Source organism: Oncorhynchus masou, chromosome 19 (genome assembly GCF_036934945.1).
Source record: "Oncorhynchus masou masou isolate Uvic2021 chromosome 19, UVic_Omas_1.1, whole genome shotgun sequence".
In the NCBI taxonomy this organism is placed as follows: domain Eukaryota; kingdom Metazoa; phylum Chordata; class Actinopteri; order Salmoniformes; family Salmonidae; genus Oncorhynchus; species Oncorhynchus masou.
In genome coordinates, this window is record NC_088230.1 from 39,961,963 (window position 1) to 39,982,429 (window position 20,467).

A 20,467-nucleotide genomic window follows, 5' to 3' on the forward strand; every position below is an offset into this window, starting at 1 on the left:
AATGTGGTACCTTCAGGCGTTTGGAAGTCTACCAAAAAAAATTCTGAGGTCTTGGCTGATTTCTTTTGATTTTCCCATGATGTCAAAGAGGCACTGAGTTTGAAGGTCGGCCTTGAAATACATCCACAGGAACACCTCAAATGGACTCAAATTATGTCAATTAACCTATCAGAAGCTTCTAAAGCCATGACATAATTTTCTGGAATTTTCTAAGCTGTTTAAAGGCACAGTCAACTTAGTGTATGTAAACTTCAGACCCACTGGAATTGTGAAATAGTGAATTATAAGGGAAATAATCTGTAAACAAGTGTTGTAAAAATGACTTCTGTCAGGCACAAAGGAGATGTCCTAGCCGACTTGCCAAAACTATAGTTTGTTAACAAGAAATTTGTGGAGTGGTTGAAAAGCGAGTTTTAATGACTCCAACCTCAGTGTATGTAAACTTCTGACCTCAACTGTATAGGCCTAGTGTAAATGTGTTAGATATACAGTGTATACATGATTTTCCTTTCAGGCCACTAAAAAGTCCCTTATTCCACTGAATAGTATGAATTAGGCTGTTTGAGAAGGTTTGAATCCGAAGCAACCTGCTTACACAGTTTGAAGTACAATAGACCAGCATAGCTACTGTATTGGTCAAAGCTGTGTACTGGAAAATGTTGGTGGAGTAGTGTTTGCTTGCTCCTCAAGAAATGCTGGCAGCCATAAGTTGACTTGAGGTGTGTCCTTGCCACCACCAAGACAGACGCACCCTCAACATCAGTCAAATGGTGGTGAGGTCTGGTCTTCCAACACGCAGTACCTTTCTAGACAAAGTGCCGGACGGTAACTATAGATTATTTTTTATTTTTTTCACCAGGTAGGCCAGTTGAGAACAAGTTCTCATTTACAACTGAGACCTGGCCAAGATAAAGCAAAGCAGTTCGACACATTCAACAACACAGTTACACATGGAATAAAACATATATACAGTCAATAATAAAATAGAAAAATAAGTCTATATACAATGTGAGCAAATGAGGTGAGATAAGGGAGGTAAAGGCAAAAAAAGGCCATGGTGGTGAAGTAAATACAATATAGCAAGTAAAATACTGGAATGGTTGATTTGAAGTGGAAGAAAGTGCAAAGTAGAAATAGAAATAATGGGGTGCAAAGGAGCAAAATAAATAAATACAGTAGGGGAAGAGGTAGTTGTTTGGGCTAAATTATAGATGGGCTATGTACAGGTGCAGTAATCTGTGAGCTGCTCTGACAGCTGGTGCTTAAAGCTAATGAGGGAGATAAGTGTTTCCAGTGTCAAAGATGTTTGTGTTCGTTCCAGTCATTGGCAGCAGAAAACTGGAAGGAGAGGCGGCCAAAGGAGGAATTGGTTTTGGAGATATACTGTACCTGCCGGAGCGCGTGCTACAGGTGGGTACTGCTTTGGCGACCAGCGAGCTGAGATAAGAGGAGACTTTACCTAGCAGGGTCTTGTAGATGACCTGGAGCCAGTGGGTTTGGCGACGAGTATGAAGCGAGGGCCAGCCAACGAGAGCGTACAGGTTGCAGTGGTGGGTAGTATATGGGGCTTTGGTGACAAAACAGATGGCACTGTGATAGACTGCATCCATGTTATTGAGTAGGGTATTGGAGGCTATTTTGTAAATGACATCGCCGCTGTTGAGGATCGGTAGGATGGTCAGTTTTACGAGGGTATGTTTGGCAACATGAGTGAAGGAGGCTTTGTTGCGAAATAGGAAGCCAATTCTAGATTTTACTTTGGATTGGAGATGTTAGATATGGGTCTGGAAGGAGGGTTTACAGTCTAACCAGACAGCTAGGTATTTGTAGTTGTCCACATATTCTAAGTCAGAACCGTCCAGAGTAGTGATGCTGGACGGGCGGGCAGGTGTGGGCAGGGATCGGTTGAAGAGCATGCATTTAGTTTTACTTGTATTTAAGAGCAGTCGGAGGCCACGGAAGGAGAGTTGTAGTATGGCATTGAAGCTCGTCTTGGAGGTTTGTTAACACAGTGTCCAAAGAAGGGCCAGAAGTATAAGTTGGCCCAAGAATTGAACCCTGTGGCACCCCCATAGAGACTGCCAGAGGACCGGACAACAGGCCCTTCAATTTGACACACTGAACTTTATCTGAGAAGTAGTTGGTGAACCAGGCGAGGCAGTCATTTGAGAAACCAAGGCTATCGAGTCTGCCGATGAGAATCGACTCTGATTGACAGAGTCGAAAGCCTTGACCAGGTCAATGAATACGGCTGCACAGTATTGTTTCTTATTCGTGGCGGTTAAGATATCGGTTAGGACCTTGAGCGTGGCTGAGGTGTACCCATGACCAGCTCTGAAACCAGATTGCATAGTGGAGAAGGTACGGTGGGATTCGAAATGGACGGTAATCTGTTTGTTGACTTGGCTTTCGAAGACCTTAGAAAAGGCAGGGTAGGATAGATATAGGTCTGTAGCAGTTAGGGTCAAGAGTGTACCCCCCTTTGAAGAGGGGGATGACCGCAACTGCTTTCCAATCTTTGGGAATCTCAGATGACACGAAAGAGAGGTTGAACAGGTAGTAATAGGGGTTGCAACAATTTCGGCAGATAATTTTAAAAAGAGTGTCCAGATTGTCTAGCACGGTTGATTTGTAGGGGTACAGATTTTGCAGCTCTTTCAGAACATCAGCTATCTGGATTTGGGAAAAGGAGAAATGGCGAAGGCTTGGGCGAGTTGCTGTGGGGGGTGTAGTGCTGTTGACCGGGGTAGGGGAAGCCAGGTGGAAAGCATGACCAGCCGTAGAAAAATGCTTATTGAAATTCTCAATTATAGTGAATTTATTTCCTATACTCAGTGCAGTTGGGAGGAGGTGTTCTTATTCTCCATGGACTTTACAGTGTCCCAGAACTTTTTTGAGTTTGTGTTGCAGGAAGCAAATTTCTGCTTGAAAAAGCTAAACTTGACTTGTCTGTGTATATTGGGTCCTGTGTGGCTCAGTCGGTAGAGCATGGCGCTTGCAACGCCAAGCGTCGTGGGTTCGATTCCCGCTGGGGCCACCCATATGTAAAAGTAGTGGCCCCAGCCGACTTGTAAGTCGCTTTGGACAAAAGCGTCTGCTAAATGGGATATATTTATTATATATTATTATTATATTATATTTATTGGTTTCTAACTTCCCTGAGGATGTGGCGGATGTACCCAGTATAACTTTACCAACTAATGCAATGTTCAATCAAGGCCATTCAAATTAAGGGCAGTTGTTCCCCTTCCACGTAATCACAACAAGCCTCATGCAAGTTGAGTTCAATAACTACAGTTATGGTGAGACGCCGGAGGAAGCTTTGAATAGGTCAGGAGCACAGGAGGTTGGAGGCACCTTAATTGGGGAGAACAGGCTCATGGTAATGGCTGCAGTGGAAGGGGTGGAATGGCATCAAATACATCAAACATTGTTTCCATTACATTTGATCTGTTCCAGCCATTATTATGAGCCGTCCTCCCGTCAGCAGCCTCCACTGGTCAGCAGCCTACAGAGTAATATGATCAGAATGCAATTGCTGTATTGATGTAGATATTGTAAAGTGTTATGGTATCTTTCAACAATAGGAAGAAGTCCATGTAGAATAAACAACCCTTTACATAATACCATATAATCAGTGATCTGCTAATATAACAAAGTTCACCATCATCTTTCATTGTCATTCCCAGCCAATACAGACACTGTCATTCCCAGGCGATACAGATACTGTCATTCCCAGATGCAGACACTGTCATTCCCAGCCGACACAGATACTGTCATTCCCAGATACAGACACTGTCATTCCCAGATGCAGACACTGTCATTCCCAGCAGACACTGTCATTCCCAGATGCAGACACTGTCATTCCCAGCCGACACAGATACTGTCATTCCCAGATACAGACACTGTCACTGTCATTCCCAGATACAGACTGTCATTCCCTCATTCCCAGCCGACACAGATACTGTCATTCCCAGATGCAGACACTGTCATTCCCAGCCGACACAGATACTGTCATTCCCAGATACTGTCATTCCCAGATACAGACACTGTCATTCCCAGATGCAGACACTGTCATTCCCAGCCGACACAGATACTGTCATTCCCAGATACAGACACTGTCATTCCCAGATGCAGACACTGTCATTCCCAGATGCAGACACTGTCATTCCCAGATGCAGACACTGTCATTCCCAGCCGACACAGATACTGTCATTCCCAGATACAGACACTGTCATTCCCAGATACAGACACTGTCATTCCCAGAGATCATTCCCAGCCGACACAGATACTGTCATTCCCAGATACAGACACTGTCAGACACTGTCATTCCCAGATGCAGACACTGTCATTCCCATTCCCAGATGCAGACACTGTCATTCCCAGATACAGACACTGTCATTCCCAGATGCAGACACTGTCATTCCCAGACACAGATACTGTCATTCCCAGATACAGACACTGACACAGACACTGTCATTCCCAGATACAGATGCAGACACTGTCATTCCAGCCGACACAGATACTGTCATTCCCAGATACAGACACTGTCATTCCCAGATGCAGACACTGTCATTCCCAGCCGACACAGATACTGTCATTCCCAGATACAGACACTGTCATTCCCAGATACAGACACTGTCATTCCCAGCCGATACAGATACTGTCATTCCCAGATACAGACACTGTCATTCCCAGACGACACAGATACTGTCATTCCCAGATACAGACACTGTCATTCCCAGCAGATACAGATAATGTCATTCCCAGATACAGATACTGTCATTCCCAGATACAGATACAGATACAGACACTGTCATTCCCAGAGATACAGATCCCAGATACAGACACTGTCATTCCCAGATACAGATACTGTCATTCCCAGATACAGACTGTCATTCCCAGATACAGACACTGTCATTCCCAGCAGATACAGATAATGTCATTCCCAGATACAGATACTGTCATTCCCAGATACAGATACTGTCATTCCCAGATACAGACACTGTCATTCCCAGCAGATACAGATAATGTCATTCCCAGATACAGATACTGTCATTCCCAGATACAGACACTGTCATTCCCAGATACAGACACTGTCATTCCCAGATACAGATACTGTCATTCCCAGCCGATACAGATACTGTCATTCCCAGATACAGATACTGTCATTCCCAGATACAGATACTGTCATTCCCAGATACAGACACTGTCATTCCCAGCCGATAGAGATACTGTCATTCCCAGACGACACAGATACTGTCATTCCCAGATACAGATACTGTCATTCCCAGATACAGACACTGTCATTCCCAGATACAGACACTGTCATTCCCAGCCGATACAGATACTGTCATTCCCAGCCGATACAGATACTGTCATTCCCAGCCGATACAGATACTGTCATTCCCAGCCGATACAGATACTGTCATTCCCAGCCGATACAGATACTGTCATTCCCAGCAGATACAGATACTGTCATTCCCAGCAGATACAGATACTGTCATTCCCAGATACAGACACTGTCATTCCCAGATACAGACAAATGACTTAAATGCGTCTGCCAAATGACTTAAATGTAAACAATGATACACATTTACACTATGCCTAGATCAAAAAATACAGCCTAATTTCATTTAACCTTTATTTAACTTGGCAAGTCAGTTAAGAACAAATAATGATTTACAATGGCGGCCTAGGAACAGTGGGTTAACTGCCTCTTCAGGGGCAGAACGACAGATTTTTACCTTGTCAGCTCGGCGATTCAATCTTGCAACCTTTCGGTTACTAGTCCAATGCTCTAACCACTAGGCTACCCTGCCGGGGTAGCAGGGGAAGGGGTAGCCATCCTGGCTATATACAGTATTAGAGTGTAGCCCAAACCGTTGGGACGCTACAGATAGGAGTTGGCAGAAGAGACTTCAGACGAGTCGTGTGAAGCTAGTGGACGTCCTAGAGCATAAGTACGTGAGAGTCTTTCAATAGTGTAGTTATAACCAGGGTGGTCATAATATTGGCGGATGTGGGGGATTGAGACACAGCCCATGCAAAAAAAAAATATATAGATATATCTCTAGCTTAAACAGATGGACTTTGATAGGGATTTTATTATGTTAATTAGATTTCCACAGGGGTGCAGAAATTGTAGAGTAAGGGTTAATGTTTAAAAAATGGCCACAGAGAAGTGGGGGGTTAATTTGGGAACTGGTAATGGCTGTCTGGTATCCACATCCTGGGGAGTCTAACTAGCAGGCTGTTTTCTGTCCAGTTATGTAGACCACTACTCCCTGACTGTGCTCTGCCAATGCCCTCTTCTCTTCCCTGTCCCCCTCTTCACTCCCTCTCACCCAAAAAACACATCACCTCTTTATACAATCCATAAAGCCTTAAGAGCCGCCTAATCATTTCCAATAAGTACACACCATGTGTGCGCCAAGAGTGGGGTGTCCAAACTGTAAACCAAAGAGCTCCAAGGCTGGTGCCAGTATCCAGTACAAACCCTGTCATGACACTACTTAAATAGTCTGGTAAATACAGGAATCTTTCGTCTCATAATGTTTTTGTTGTTCATTCACTCAGTACTGATTGCACATTTATTTATCTTGCTTGGTAAAAAAAAGAAATAGCCTAAAACAGTGTTGAAAACAGTCACATTGTTAGCAAGTTAGCAAGCATGGCGTTTTCTTTTGACTGCCAAAAAGGTCACGCAAGTAAGCAGTAATGTTGGTGTGTTTATCCTGGGTGCACCCCACCTCCCTGGACACTAGGTGTGTTTAACCTGGGTGCACCCCACCTCCCTGGACACTTGGTGGGTTTAACCTGGGTGCACCTCACCTCCCTGGACACTTGGTGGGTTTAACCTGGGTGCACCTCACCTCCCTGGACACTTGGTGGGTTTAACCTGGGTGCACCCCAACTCCCTGGCCAGTTTTACTTGTGGATGGGAATACATTTAAAAAGTAACTTGTCACTGTATTAAAGGAATGGAAGCTAATATGTAGGCAATCACATCACTTGTAATTGGCTACAATCCACCTTTGCCCTCTGAATGAGAGAACTGCATGAATGAGAGATGTACTGGCCTTTGAGATCAAATCAAATTTCATTAGTCACATGTGCCGAATACAACAGGTGTTGACCTCACAGTGATATGATTACTTATGAGCCCCTAACCAACAATGCAGTTTAAAAAAATACAGATAAGAATAAGAAATGAAAGTAACAAGTAATTAAAGAGCAGCAGTAAAATAACAATAGCGAGACTATATACAGGGGGTACCGGTTAGTTGAGATAATATGTACCTGTCGGTAGAGTTATTAAAGTGACTGTGCATAGATAATAAACAGAGAGTAGCAAAGATGTAAAAGAGGAGGGGGGGGGGCAATGCAAATAGTCTGGTAGCCATTTGATTAGATATTCAGGAGCCTTATGGCTTGGGGGTAGACGCTGTTTAGAAGCTTCTTGGACCTAGACTTGGTGCTCCAGTACCGCTTGCCGTGCAGTAGTAGAGAGAACAGTCTATGACTAGGTTGGCTGGAGTTTTTGAGTCTGGGTAGCCCTTTGATTAGCTGTTTAAGGGTCTTATGTCATTGGGGTAGAAGCTGTTAATAAGCCTTTTGGACCTAGACTTTGCTCTCCAGTACCTCCAGTACCTCTCTCCAGTACCTCTTGCCGTGCAGTAGTAGAGAGAATCATCTATGACTAGGGTGGCTGGAGTCTTTGGCAATTTTTAGGGCCTTCCTCTGACACCGCCTGGGATAGAGGTCCTGGATGGCAGGAACCTTGGCCCCAGTGATGTACTGGGCCGTACGCACTGCCCTCTGTAGTGCCATACCAGGCAGTGATGCAACCAGTCAGGATGCTCTCAATGGTGCAGCTGTATAAACTTTTGAATATCTGAGGACCCATTCCAAATCTTTTCAGTCTCCTGAGGGGGAATAGGTTTTGTCATGCCCTCTTCACGACTGTCTTGTTGTGTTTGGACCATGTTAGTTTGTTGGTGATGTGGACACCAAGGAACTTGAAGCTCTCAACCTGCTCCACTGCAGCCCCATCGATGAGAATGGGGCGTGCTCGGTCCTCTTTTTCCTGAGTCCACAATCATCTCCTTTGTCTTGATCACGTTGAGGGAAAGGTTGTTGTCCTGGCACCACACGGCCAGGTCTCTGATCTCCTCCCTATAGGCTGTCTCGTCGTTGATCAGGCCTACCACTGTTGTGTCATCAGCAAAATGAATTGGAGTGTTGGAGTCGTGCCTGGCTGTGCAGTCAATCCTTCGCGTCCGACTCGTTGGAAGGATTCCTCGGTGAGGAATCGCTGTCCTGATAACTAGAAGCTCTTTCTGGACACGGTGGCAGAAACATTATGTACAAAAGAAGTTACAAATAATGCGGAAAAACACACAATAGCACGATTGGTTACGGGATCGGTAGCTATCTCCTTCGGCACCATTCAATTTTTTTCTCTGCTCTTGCCAACGCTATTCCTTTCTCTCTGTGTGCCCAGTGAGGGCTGGATGTGTTCCAGGGAGCCAGGGGAGACTGTGGAGAGGTCACCCAGAGAGAGGACACCATGGTAGGGCACAGACTATGGGCTAGATTCAATCTGTATTGTGGAAGATCTGACATATGAGCTGATATATGCAGCGCTATACCGTGAATGCAGTCTCCGCTAACACAGGAACATTGCCTTTAAACTTCTATCGCACTGTAGCGCAGCTATTCAGCACTACGGATTGAATCGAGCCCTGAATCTAGGCCTGTGTGTGTGTCATAGACGTAAGGTGTGTGTCTGTCCACTCCTACAATAAGAGTCGACCAGTCTATTCCTTCTGGTTTTGAACCCATCTCTTTATTCAGCCTCGTAATAAAATGACAAACAATGCATGTCTATCACAGGGCTGCCATGACAACCAGGGGCAGCTGTCAGTCACTCCTGACAGCTGTCAGTCACCACTAAGCCCTGCTCCCCATCACCATGACAGAGACTGTGGTGTTTTTAACACAGTGCAACATGTCAACAACCCCCCCAAAAAACTCAAAATCAAAGACAGCAGCTAAAACAATAATCCACATTCACCCATTAGTATCTATGGTATAGTAGTGTGTTTTTGTTCATTCATATAGATTAATAATAAAAGCCTTCTCTGGGTAATAAATAGATTCACATTAACCACCTTGTTAACCTGTTAGCCACTCCATGTTTACCCTAACTAACTCCACATTCAAAACAATACAACAATTTAACCCAGGGTGAATTCAGTCGCTAACACCCACATACTGTTGCAGACAGAAATGTAAGAAATAGAGCTGACATGATTCTGACATACAGTTGAGTCTGTTCTACTGTAATCCAGTTCTATCTGAATGTTATGTAACGTTGCTCCCTGCTGAATAGCAACCCCGGCTTCCTGCTGGCCTCACCCAATTACCTTACATGTAGGTTTCTGGATCCTTCTGATTGGTTTGTTTTGCTTCCATTGGTGCAAGCTTCTCCACCCTCCCTTATCCAATCCAGAGTTCGGAAGGAACGGAAAATAACCGCTAAAGAAATAAAATCATGCCGTCTGGTTAATCGCTTCTTTACAACAGGCTGTTTCCCTGACGACAGAGTGACTTGACAACTGACAACATGGTGGTGCAGCTGAGCCCATATTATTAATGCAGGGACTGATGACTGATATGTGTATGGTAGGTAGATGCCGAGCCCGAATGCTGAACTGGGCCAGTCAGTCAGTGGAGTGAGTCTCTTTCCAATCTGAGAGAAGAATGCAAGACTTGGTTCTGGGTTCAGAGATGATGGGAGTTTGATGTGTGACCTGCATCTATAGGCAGAGGGCTCTATAGAGCCATACTTTGTGCTAACAACCTGACATCTCCTTTAGCCTAGCACCCTGCTAACACCTCCCATACAGATTAACCAAAGATTTTTATAACTAACCCAAGATAGACCGGAGTCTGTCATTTCCAATGGGAGCAAATAAACCATAGTGGGCAGAACCAACCACGAGCTAGTGAGATCCTATTGGCACATTCTAGCATTTATTTGCATATTTCGATTAGGGAACGCCTACTCTGAAGTGCGTGTGTGCAATAACTCAATTCACCCTTACACTTTTTCTAAACACAATACTTTGAAACTTTCGTAAAGGATAAAGTCTACAAAACGCAGTACACTCTGCTTGTTACAGATTCTAGTTTGGGAAACAGAAAAACTGTAGAGGTCAAATGTTTCATTGATGAGAAAATTTGCAGAATGTCGGCCAAAATCCTTCTCCCACTGCTGGCCACTGTGCTTCCTCTCATCACCATATTTGGTAGAGATAGCTATTAGCCTAGCATCCTGCTAACAACGCCCATTCAGAGGAGCTGTTCAGAGCTAGCTATTAGCCTAGCATCCTGCTAACAATGCCCATTCAGATGAACTGTCCGGAGCAGACATGTCTTGGGGGGTGGTTGGGAGAGGATGGGAGAAGAGAAGGGGAAGGAGATGAGAATCTTGAAGAGGTGATCCACGGAGGGAAGTGGTGCAGAGAAAGGAGGTATGGAGTGGTGCAGAGAAAGGAGGTATGGAATGGTGCAGAGAAAGGAGGTATGGAGTGGTGCAGAGAAAGGAGGTATGGAGTGGTGCAGGGAAAGGAGGTGTGTTTAGTATTCTTCTTGGTCTCCCTGTGGCGCCTCCTCCACTTTGTCGTACTCTGGCGCCATGAAGCCATCCTAAAACACACACGCACACAGAGGTCAGACAGAAGTCAGGGGCTGGCTGGGGGTGTGTAAGTGTGTGTGTGTGCGCATGTGAAAAGTTGTGTGAATGGTGTGTGTGTAATTATTACATTTTATTCACCTTTAGTGATCAGGTAAGTTGTCTGAGAAGGTATTCCCTTTCTCAACCTCGCCCTGGGGAAGATTTACAGGGGAGAGGAGGGGGAGAGTTACAATGGAGAGGGGGAGAGGTACAGAAGAGAGGAGAGGAGAGGGGGAGAGGTACAGAAGAGAGGAGGGGGAGAGTTGTAACCTAGCTGGTAACCTGGTAACCTAGCTGGTAACCTGGTAGCCTAGCTGGTAACCTAGCTGGTAACCTAGCTGGTAACCTGGTAGCCTAGCTGGTAACCTAGCTGGTAACCTGGTAACCTACCTGGTAACCTAGCTGGTAACCTGGTAACCTACCTGGTAACCTGGTAACCTAGCTGGTAACCTAGCTGGTAACCTGGTAGCCTAGCTGGCAACCTGGTAACCTAGCTGGTAACCTAGCTGTTAACCTGGTAACCTAGCTGGTAACCTGGTAACCTAGCTGGTAACCTGGTAACCTAGCTGGTAACCTGGTAGCCTAGCTGGTAACCTAGCTGGTAACCTGGTAGCCTAGCTGGTAACCTAGCTGGTAACCTAGCTGGTAACCTAGCTGGTAACCTAGCTGGTAACCTAGCTGGTAACCTGGTAGCCTAGCTGGTAACCTAGCTGTTAACCTGGTAGCCTAGCTGGTAACCTAGCTGGTAACCTGGTAACCTAGCTGGTAACCTGGTAGCCTAGCTGGTAACCTAGCTGTTAACCTGGTAGCCTAGCTGGTAACCTAGCTGGTAACCTGGCTGGTAACCTAGCTTAAAGCCTAGCTGGTAACCTAGCTGTTAACCTGGTAGCCTAGCTGGTAACCTAGCTGGTAACCTGGTAACCTAGCTGGTAACCTGGTAGCCTAGCTGGTAACCTAGCTGTTAACCTGGTAGCCTAGCTGGTAACCTAGCTGGTAACCTGGTAACCTAGCTGGTAACCTAGCTGGTAACCTGGTAGCCTAGCTGGTAACCTAGCTGTTAACCTGGTAGCCTAGCTGGTAACCTAGCTGGTAACCTGGTAACCTAGCTGGTAACCTAGTTTCATACACTTATAGGGGAACTTGAGTGTTTTATAACGTGAGTCTATGGGCAAGTTATAATCCATGGAAAGCCGTTTAGACGACATTGATGGTGAGGAACCTTCTCACGTCAAGTTGTAAAACACTGAACTTCACAACACTCATAAAAAACAAACAAAACAAACAATTGTTAGTATGACTATTAAACAGTTTGTTAATATTTTATTAGCTTGATTAATTCTACCTCCTATTTTGAACATTACTTTTAGAAGCTTCGAGTTGATGGAGCAGCAGCTGCTCATGTAGGACTGTGTGTAATCACAGGACACCTCCCTCTACTGTGGATGGCAATATACAACCCATTCAGAAGGTATTCAGACCCCTTCACTTTTTTCACATTTTGTTACGTTACAGTCTTCTTCTAAAATACATTAAACACGTTTTTTTCTCATCAATCTACACACAACACCCCATAATGATAATTTTTGCAAATGTATTAAAAATAAGAAACAGAAATACCTTATTTACATAGGTATTCAGACACTGCAATGAAACTCGAAATTGAGCTCAGGTGCATCCTGTTTCCGTTGATCATCCTTGAGATGTTTCTACAACTTGATTGGAGTCCACCTTATATAAATTAAATTGATTGGATATGATTTTGGGCTCCCGAGAGGCGCAGCGGTCTAAGGCACTGTATCTCAATGCTAGAGGTGTCACTACAAACCCTGGTTTGATTCCAGGCTGTATTACAACCAGCCGTGATTGGGAGTCCCATAGGGCAGAACACAATTGGCCCAACATTGTCCGGGTTTGGCCAGGTTATGCCGTCATTGTAAATAAGAATTTGTACTTAACTGACTTGCCTAGTTAATTTAATGTTAAATAAAAAATAAAAAAATTGGGGAAGGGAACACAACTGTCTATATAAGGTCCAACAGTTGTCAGAGAAAAAAACCAAGCCATGAGGTTGAAGGAATTGTCCGTAGAGCTCCGAGACAGGATTGTGTCGAGGCACAGATCTGGGAAGGGTACCAAAACATTTCTGCAGCATTGAAGGTCCCCAAGAACACAGTGGCCTCCATAATTCTTAAATAGAAGAAGTTTGGAACCACCGAGACTCTTCCTAGAGCTGGCCACCTGGCCAAACTGAGCAATTGGGGGAGAAGGTCCTTGGTCAGGGAGGTGGCCAAGAACCCAATGGGTATTCTGACAGAGCTCCAGAGTTCCTCTGTGCAGATGGGAGAACCTTCCAGACGGATAACCATCTCTGCAGCACTCCACCAATCAGGCCTTTATGGTAGAGTGGCCAAAAAGAAGCCACTCCTCAGTAAAAGGCACATGACAGCCCGCATGACAGTTTGCCAAAAGGCACCTTAAGGACTCTCAGAACATGAGAAACAAGTTTCTCTGGAATGATGAAACCAAGATTGAACTCTTTGGCCTAAATGACAAGCGTCACATCTGGAGGAAACCTGGCACCATCCCTACTGTGAAGCATGGTGGTGGCAGCATCATGCTGTGGGGATGTTTTTCAGCGGCAGGGACTGGGGAACTAGTCAGGATCGAGGGAAAGATGAATGGAGCAAAGTAGAGATCCTTGATGAAAACCTGCTCCAGAGTGCTCAGGACCTCAGACTGGGGCGAAGGCTCACCTTCCAACAGGACAACGACACAAAGCACACAGCCAAGACAAAGCAGGAGTGGATTCGGGACTCTGAATGTCCTTGAATGACCAAGCCAGAGCCCGGACTTGAACCCGATTTAACATCTCTAGAGATATCTGAAAGTAGCTGTGCAGCGATACTCATCTAACCTGACAGAGCTTGAGAGGATCTGCAGAGAAGAATGGGAGAAACTCCCCAAATACAGGTGTGCCAAGCTTGTAGAGTCTTACCCAAGAAGACTCCAGGCTGTAATCGCTGCTAAAGGTGCTTCAACAAAGTACTGAGTAAAAGGTCTGAATACTAATGTAAATGTGATATTTCAGTTTTACATTTTTTTATAAGTTGCCAAAATGTCTAAACACCTGTTTATGCTTTGTCATTATGGGGTATTGTTATGTCATTATGGGGTATTGTGATGTCATTATGGGGTTTTGTTATGTCATTATGGGGTATTGTAATGTCATTATGGGGTATTGTGTGTAGATCGATGAGGGGGAAAAAACAATCCTATACATTTTAGAATAAGGTTGTGATGTAACAAAATGGTGAAAAAAGTCGAGGGGTACTTTTTCTGAAAACTTTCCGAATGCCATGCTGTATACAGTGTGTTTCAACATACACAAGTACAGTACCAGTCAAAAGTTTGACCTCATTCCAGGGTTTTTCTTTATTTTTTACTATTTTCTACATTGTTGAATAATAGTGAAGACATCAAAATTGTCACGCAGCTGTCATAAAATCAAAGGGTGGCTACTAAATATATTTTGATTTGTTTAACACTTATTTGGTTACTACATGATTCCATATATGTTATTTCATATATGTAGAAAATTGTAAAAAATTAAGAAAAACCCTTTATTCAGTGTGTGTGTGTGTGTTTTATTCCATGTGTGTATGTGTGTGTGTCTGTTTTATCCAGTGAGTGTGTGTGTGTGTCTGTTTTATTCAGTGTGTGTGTGTCTGTTTTATCCAGTGTGTGTGTGTGTGTGTGTGTGTGTGTCTGTTTTATCCAGTGTGTGTGTGTCTGTTTTATCCAGTGTGTGTGTGTGTCTGTTTTATCCAGTGTGTGTGTGTGTGTGTGTCTGTTTTATCCAGTGTGTGTGTGTGTCTGTTTTATCCAGTGTGTGTGTGTGTGTGTGTGTGTCTGTTTTATCCAGTGTGTGTGTGTGTGTGTGTGTGTGTGTCTGTTTTATCCAGTGTGTGTGTGTGTGTCTGTTTTATCCAGTGTGTGTGTGTGTGTCTGTTTTATCCAGTGTGTGTGTGTGTGTGTGTGTCTGTTTTATCCAGTGTGTGTGTGTGTGTGTGTGTGTGTGTGTGTGTCTGTTTTATCCAGTGTGTGTGTGTGTGTGTCTGTTTTATCCAGTGTGTGTGTGTGTGTGTGTGTGTCTGTTTTATCCAGTGTGTGTGTGTGTGTGTCTGTTTTATCCAGTGTGTGTGTGTGTGTGTGTGTGTGTGTCTGTTTTATCCAGTGTGTGTGTGTGTCTGTTTTATCCAGTGTGTGTGTGTGTGTGTGTGTGTCTGTTTTATCCAGTGTGTGTGTGAGTGTGTGTATGTGTGTGTGTGTGTGTGTGTCTGTTTTATCCAGTGTGTGTGTGTGTGTGTGTGTCTGTTTTATCGTGTGTGTGTGTGTGTCTGTTTTATCCAGTGTGTGTGTGTGTGTGTCTGTTTTATCCAGTGTGTGTGTGTGTGTGTCTGTTTTATCCAGTGTGTGTGTGTCTGTTTTATCCAGTGTGTGTGTGTGTGTGTGTCTGTTTTATCCAGTGTGTGTGTGTGTCTGTTTTATCCAGTGTGTGTGTGTGTCTGTTTTATCCAGTGTGTGTGTGTGTGTGTCTGTTTTATCCAGTGTGTGTGTCTGTTTTATCCAGTGTGTGTGTGTGTGTTTTATTCAGTGTGTGTGTGTCTGATTTATCCAGTGTGTGTGTGTTTTATTCAGTGTGTGTGTGTGTCTGATTTATCCAGTGTGTGTGTGTTTTATTCAGTGTGTGTGTGTGTGTTTTATTCAGTGTGGGTGTGTGTGTGTGTGTGTGAGTTTTATCCAGTGTGTGTGTGTCTGATTTATCCAGTGTGTGTGTGTTTTATTCAGTGTGTGTGTGTGTCTGATTTATCCAGTGTGTGTGTCTGTTTCATTCAGTGTGTGTGTGTGTGTGTGTTTTATGCAGTGTGTTTTATTCAGTGTGTGTGTGTGTGTGTTTTATTCAGTGTGTGTGTGTGTGTGTGTTTTATCCAGTGTGTGTGTGTGTGTGTCTGTTTTATCCAGTGTGTGTGTCTGTTTTATCCAGTGTGTGTGTGTGCTTTATTCAGTGTGGGTGTGTGTGTGTGTGTCTGATTTATCCAGTGTGTGTGTGAGTTTTATCCAGTGTGTGTGTGTGTGTGTGTGTGTGTGTGTGTCTGATTTATCCAGTGTGTGTGTGTTTTATCCAGTGTGTGTGTGTTTTATCCAGTGTGTGTGTGTGTGTGTTTTTTCCAGTGTGTGTGTGTGTGTGTGTGTGTTTTATCCAGTGTGTGTGTGTGTGTTTTATCCAGTGTGTGTGCGTGTGTGTTTTATCCAGTGCGTGTGCGTGTGTGTTTTATCCAGTGTGTGTGTGTGTCTGATTTATCCAGTGTGTGTGTGTTTTATTCAGTGTGTGTGTGTGTGTGTTTTATCCAGTGTGTGTGTGTGTGTGTTTTATCCAGTGTGTGTGTGTGTTTTATCCAGTGTGTGTGTGTGTGTGTGTGTTTTATCCAGTGTGTGTGTGTGTGTTTTATCCAGTGTGTGTGTGTGTGTGTTTTATCCAGTGTGTGTGTGTGTGTGTGTTTTATCCAGTGTGTGTGTATGTGTTTTATCCAGTGTGTGTGTGTGTGTGTGTGTGTGTTTTATCCAGTGTGTGTGTTTTATCCAGTGTGTGTGTGTTTTATCCAGTGTGTGTGTGTGTGTGTGTGTGTTTTATCCAGTGTGTGTGTTTTATCCAGTGTGTGTGTGTGTGTGTGTTTTATCCAGTGTGTGTGTGTGTGTGATTTATCCAGTGTGTGTGTGTGTGTGATTTATCCAGTGTGTGTGTGTGTGTGATTTATCCAGTGTGTGTGTGTGATTTATCCAGTGTGTGTGTTTGATTTATCCAGTGTGTGTGTGTGTGTGTGTGTGTTTTATCCAGTGTGTGTGTGTGTGTGTGTTTTATCCAGTGTGTGTGTGTGTGTGTTTTATCCAGTGTGTGTGTGTGTGTGTGTGTGTGTTTTATCCAGTGTGTGTGTGTGTGTTTTATCCTGTGTGTGTGTGTGTGTTTTATCCAGTGTGTGTGTGTGTGTTTTATCCAGTGTGTGTGTGTGTGTGTGTTTTATCCAGTGTGTGTGTGTGTGTGTGTTTTATCCAGTGTGTGTGTGTGTGTGTGTGTGTGTGATTTATCCAGTGTGTGTGTGTGTGTGTTTTATCCAGTGTGTGTGTGTGTGTGTGTTTTATCCAGTGTGTGTGTGTGTGTGTGTTTTATCCAGTGTGTGTGTGTGTGTTTTATCCAGTGTGTGTGTGTGTGTGTGTGTGTTTTATCCAGTGTGTGTGTGTTTTATCCAGTGTGTGTGTGTGTGTGTTTTATCCAGTGTGTGTGTGTGTGTGTGAGTGTGAGTGTGTCCTACCTCAGTAGCGTACAGTATATCCATGATCTTGGAGAGTGTTGGGCTGGTGTTGGTCTCATTCTCCTGACAGATCAACTCGATGTCTCTCAGCTTACTGAAGTAGAAATCTCTCTCTTTCTCCAGACCATCCACCGTCAGCTTCAGATCCAACATCTACACACACACACACACACACACACACACACACACACACACACACACACACACACACACACACACACACACAGGTAGAGAGAGAGAAGGGGGAGGCAGAGGTAAGAGCACCTAATAAGAGCACCTCCTCCCAGCTGCCCACTGCTCTGAGGATAGGAAACACTGTCACCACCGATAAATCCACTATAATTGAGAATTTCAAAAATATTTTTCTACGGCTGGCCATGCTTTCCACCTGGCTACCCCTACCCCGGTCAACTGCCCGGTACCCCCCACAGCAACCCCAAGCCTCCCCCAGTTCTCCTTCACCCAAATCCAGATAGCTGATGTTCTGTAAGAACTGCAAAATCTGGACTACTACAAATCAGCCGGGCTCGACAATCTGGACCCTTTCTTTCTAAAACTATAATTAAACAAAAATTATCTCCCGAAAATGTTGCAACCCCTATTTCTAGCCTGTTCAACCTCTCTTTTGTATCGTCTGAGATCCCCAATAATTGGAAAGCTGCAAGAGTACATTTCTCCGCTATGCAATCTGGTTTCAGAGCTGGTCATGGGTGCACCTCAGCCACGCTCAAGGTCCTAAACGATATCATAACCACCATCGATAAACGACAGTACTGTGCAGCCGTCTTCATTGACCTGGCCAAGGCTTTCGACTCTGTCAATCACCACATCCTCATCGGCTGACTCGACAGCCTTGGTTTCTCAGATGATTGCCTCGCCTGGTTCACCAACTACTTCTCTGATAGAATTCAGTGTGTCAGATTGGAGGGTCTGTTGTCCGGGCCTCTGGCAGTCTCTATGGGGGTACTGCAGGGTTAAATTCTTGGGCCAACTCTCTTCTCTGTATACATCAATGATGTCGCTCCTGCTCCTGGTGAGTCTCTGATCCACCTCTACGCATCAGACGACACCAGCCTTTATACTTTTGGCCCTTCTTTGGACACCGTTAAAAAACCTGCAGACGAGCTTCAATGCCATACAACTCTCCTTCCATGGCCTCCAACTGCTCTTAAACACAAGTAAAACTAAATGCATGCTCTTCAACCGATCACTGCCTGCACCTGCCCGCCGGTCCAACATCACTACTCTGGACGGTTCTGACTTAGAACATGTGGAAAACTACAAATACCTAGGTGTCTGGTTAGACTGTAAACTCTCCATCCAGACTCACATTAAGCATATCCAATCCAAAATTTAATCGAGAATCGTCTTCCTATTTCACAACAAAGCATCCTTCACTCATGCTGCCAAACATACCCTCGTAAAACTGACCATCCTACCGATCCTCGACTCCGGCAATGTCATTTACGAAATAGTCTCCAACTCTACTCAGCAAATTGGATGCGGTCTATCACAGTGCCATCCGTTTTGTCACCAAAGCCCCATATACTACCCACCACTACGACCTGTATGCTCTCGTTGGCTGGCCCTCGGTTCATACTCGTCGCCAAACCCACTGGCTCTAGGTCATCTATAAGTCTTTGCTAGGTAAAGTACCTGCCTTATCTCAGCTCACTGGTCACCATAGCAGCACCCACTCATAGCACGCGCTCCAGCAGGTATATCTCACTGGTCACCCCCAAAGCCAATTCACCGTTTGGCCGCCTTTCCTTCCAGTCCTCTGCTAACAATGACTGGAACGAATTGAAAAATAATCACTGAAACGTGAGACTCATATCTCCCTCACTAGCTTTAAGCACCAGCTGTCAGAGAAGCTCACAGACCACTGCTCCTGTGCATAGCCCATCTGTAAACAGCCCATCTACCTACCTCATCCCCAAACTGTATTTATTTATTTATTTAGCTCCTTTGCACCCCAGTATCTCTACATGCACAATCATCTTCTGCACATCTACCATTCCAGTGTGTAATTGCTCAATTGCAATTACTTCGCCACTATGGCCTATTTATTGCCTCACCTCCCTTATCTTACCTCATTTGCACTCACTGTATATATATTTTTATACTGTATTATTCACTGTATGTTTGTTTTACTCCATGTGTAACTCTGTGTTGTTGTTTGTGCCGCACTGCTTTGCTTTATCTTGGCCAGGTCGCAATTGCAAATGAGAACTGGCCTACCTGGTTAAATAAAGGTGAAATAAAATAAATATATAATAAAAGAGGAAGCTGAGTGTGTGTGTGTGTGTGTGTGTGTGTGTGAGTGAGTGAGTGTACCTGCTGGTTCAGTTCTAGGATCTCAGCGTCTGATGGTCTGGTTGCTCTAGTGGGCATCGCCCTGCGGATGGAGGCAGAGTTTATCTGCCTGGAGGGGGCTGTCTTGGTCACTGTGGGAGATGTCCTCTGGGGGCCTGGAAACACAGCCAATCAGAACCAAGCCTCTCAGCAGCACCCAATCAACAGCTAGCAACATTACTGCCAGGACATTGAGCAGGAAACCAGATTCATTGACCCCGATTACAATTGGGGGACGTCTGTTACACTGTTAACTCATTAGGTTAGGGAAGACTGGGGTCACACTGTTAACTCATTAGGTTAGAGGAGACTGGGGCCGTTAACTCATTAGGTTAGAGGAGACTGGGGCCGTTAACTCATTAGGTTAGAGGAGACTGGGGCCGTTAACTCATTAGGTTAGAGGAGACTGGGGCCGTTAACTCATTAGGTTAGAGGAGACTGGTGCCGTTAACTCATTAGGTTAGAGGAGACTGGGGCCGTTAACTCATTAGGTTAGAGGAGACTGGGGCCGTTAACTCATTAGGTTAGAGGAGACTGGTGTCACACTGTTAGGTCATTAGGTTAGGGGAGACTGGGTCACACTGTTAGGTCATTAGGTTAGAGGAGACTGGGGTATTTATTGGCCATGAGGTGAGTTGGTTCTGGGGCAGTTGGAACATACTGTATTTGTGGGCCATGAGGTGAGTTGGTTCTGGGGCAGTTGGAACACAATCTGATTGCTGTTGGCTGTATATCATATTTTACTCAAGACAATGTTTTTACCTTTTAGTGTGTGTAAATGATATTATATACTTTGGATATTGTTTGTTTAACAGAAAAGTTCAAAATTAGCTGGAGAATTTGACGTGAGCTTTCTGTGAGTTTCTGACACAGAAATAGTATCCCTCAGAGCAGTGGTTCCCAAAAGTTTTGTAGTCCTATACCCCTTCAAACATTCAACCTCCAACTGCGTACCCCCTCTAGCACCAGGGTCAGTGCAACACACACACACACTATACGA

At 44.6% G+C, this 20,467-nt stretch overlaps 1 protein-coding gene across 14 annotated transcripts in view; it reads right to left on the reverse strand.

Annotated features, from left to right (window-relative positions):
- Positions 1-8,829: 8,829 nt before the first annotated feature.
- LOC135506264 (microtubule-associated protein RP/EB family member 3-like) overlaps positions 8,830-20,467 on the reverse strand; it is a 42,289-nt gene continuing 30,651 nt past the window's right edge. For 12 of the 14 annotated variants that reach the window (XM_064925786.1, XM_064925785.1, XM_064925791.1 and 9 more), the window contains 3 exons: positions 19,450-19,583; positions 17,113-17,265; positions 8,830-10,716 (listed from right to left, as the gene is read on the reverse strand). In XM_064925786.1, coding sequence (XP_064781858.1) covers positions 10,648-10,716; positions 17,113-17,265; positions 19,450-19,583 — 356 coding nt within the window. In that variant the 3' untranslated portion in view covers positions 8,830-10,647. Of the gene's footprint in view, positions 10,717-10,832; positions 10,897-17,112; positions 17,266-19,449; positions 19,584-20,467 lie in introns of all 14 variants that reach the window. The other 2 variants (XM_064925788.1, XM_064925787.1) reach the window with 2 other exon arrangements.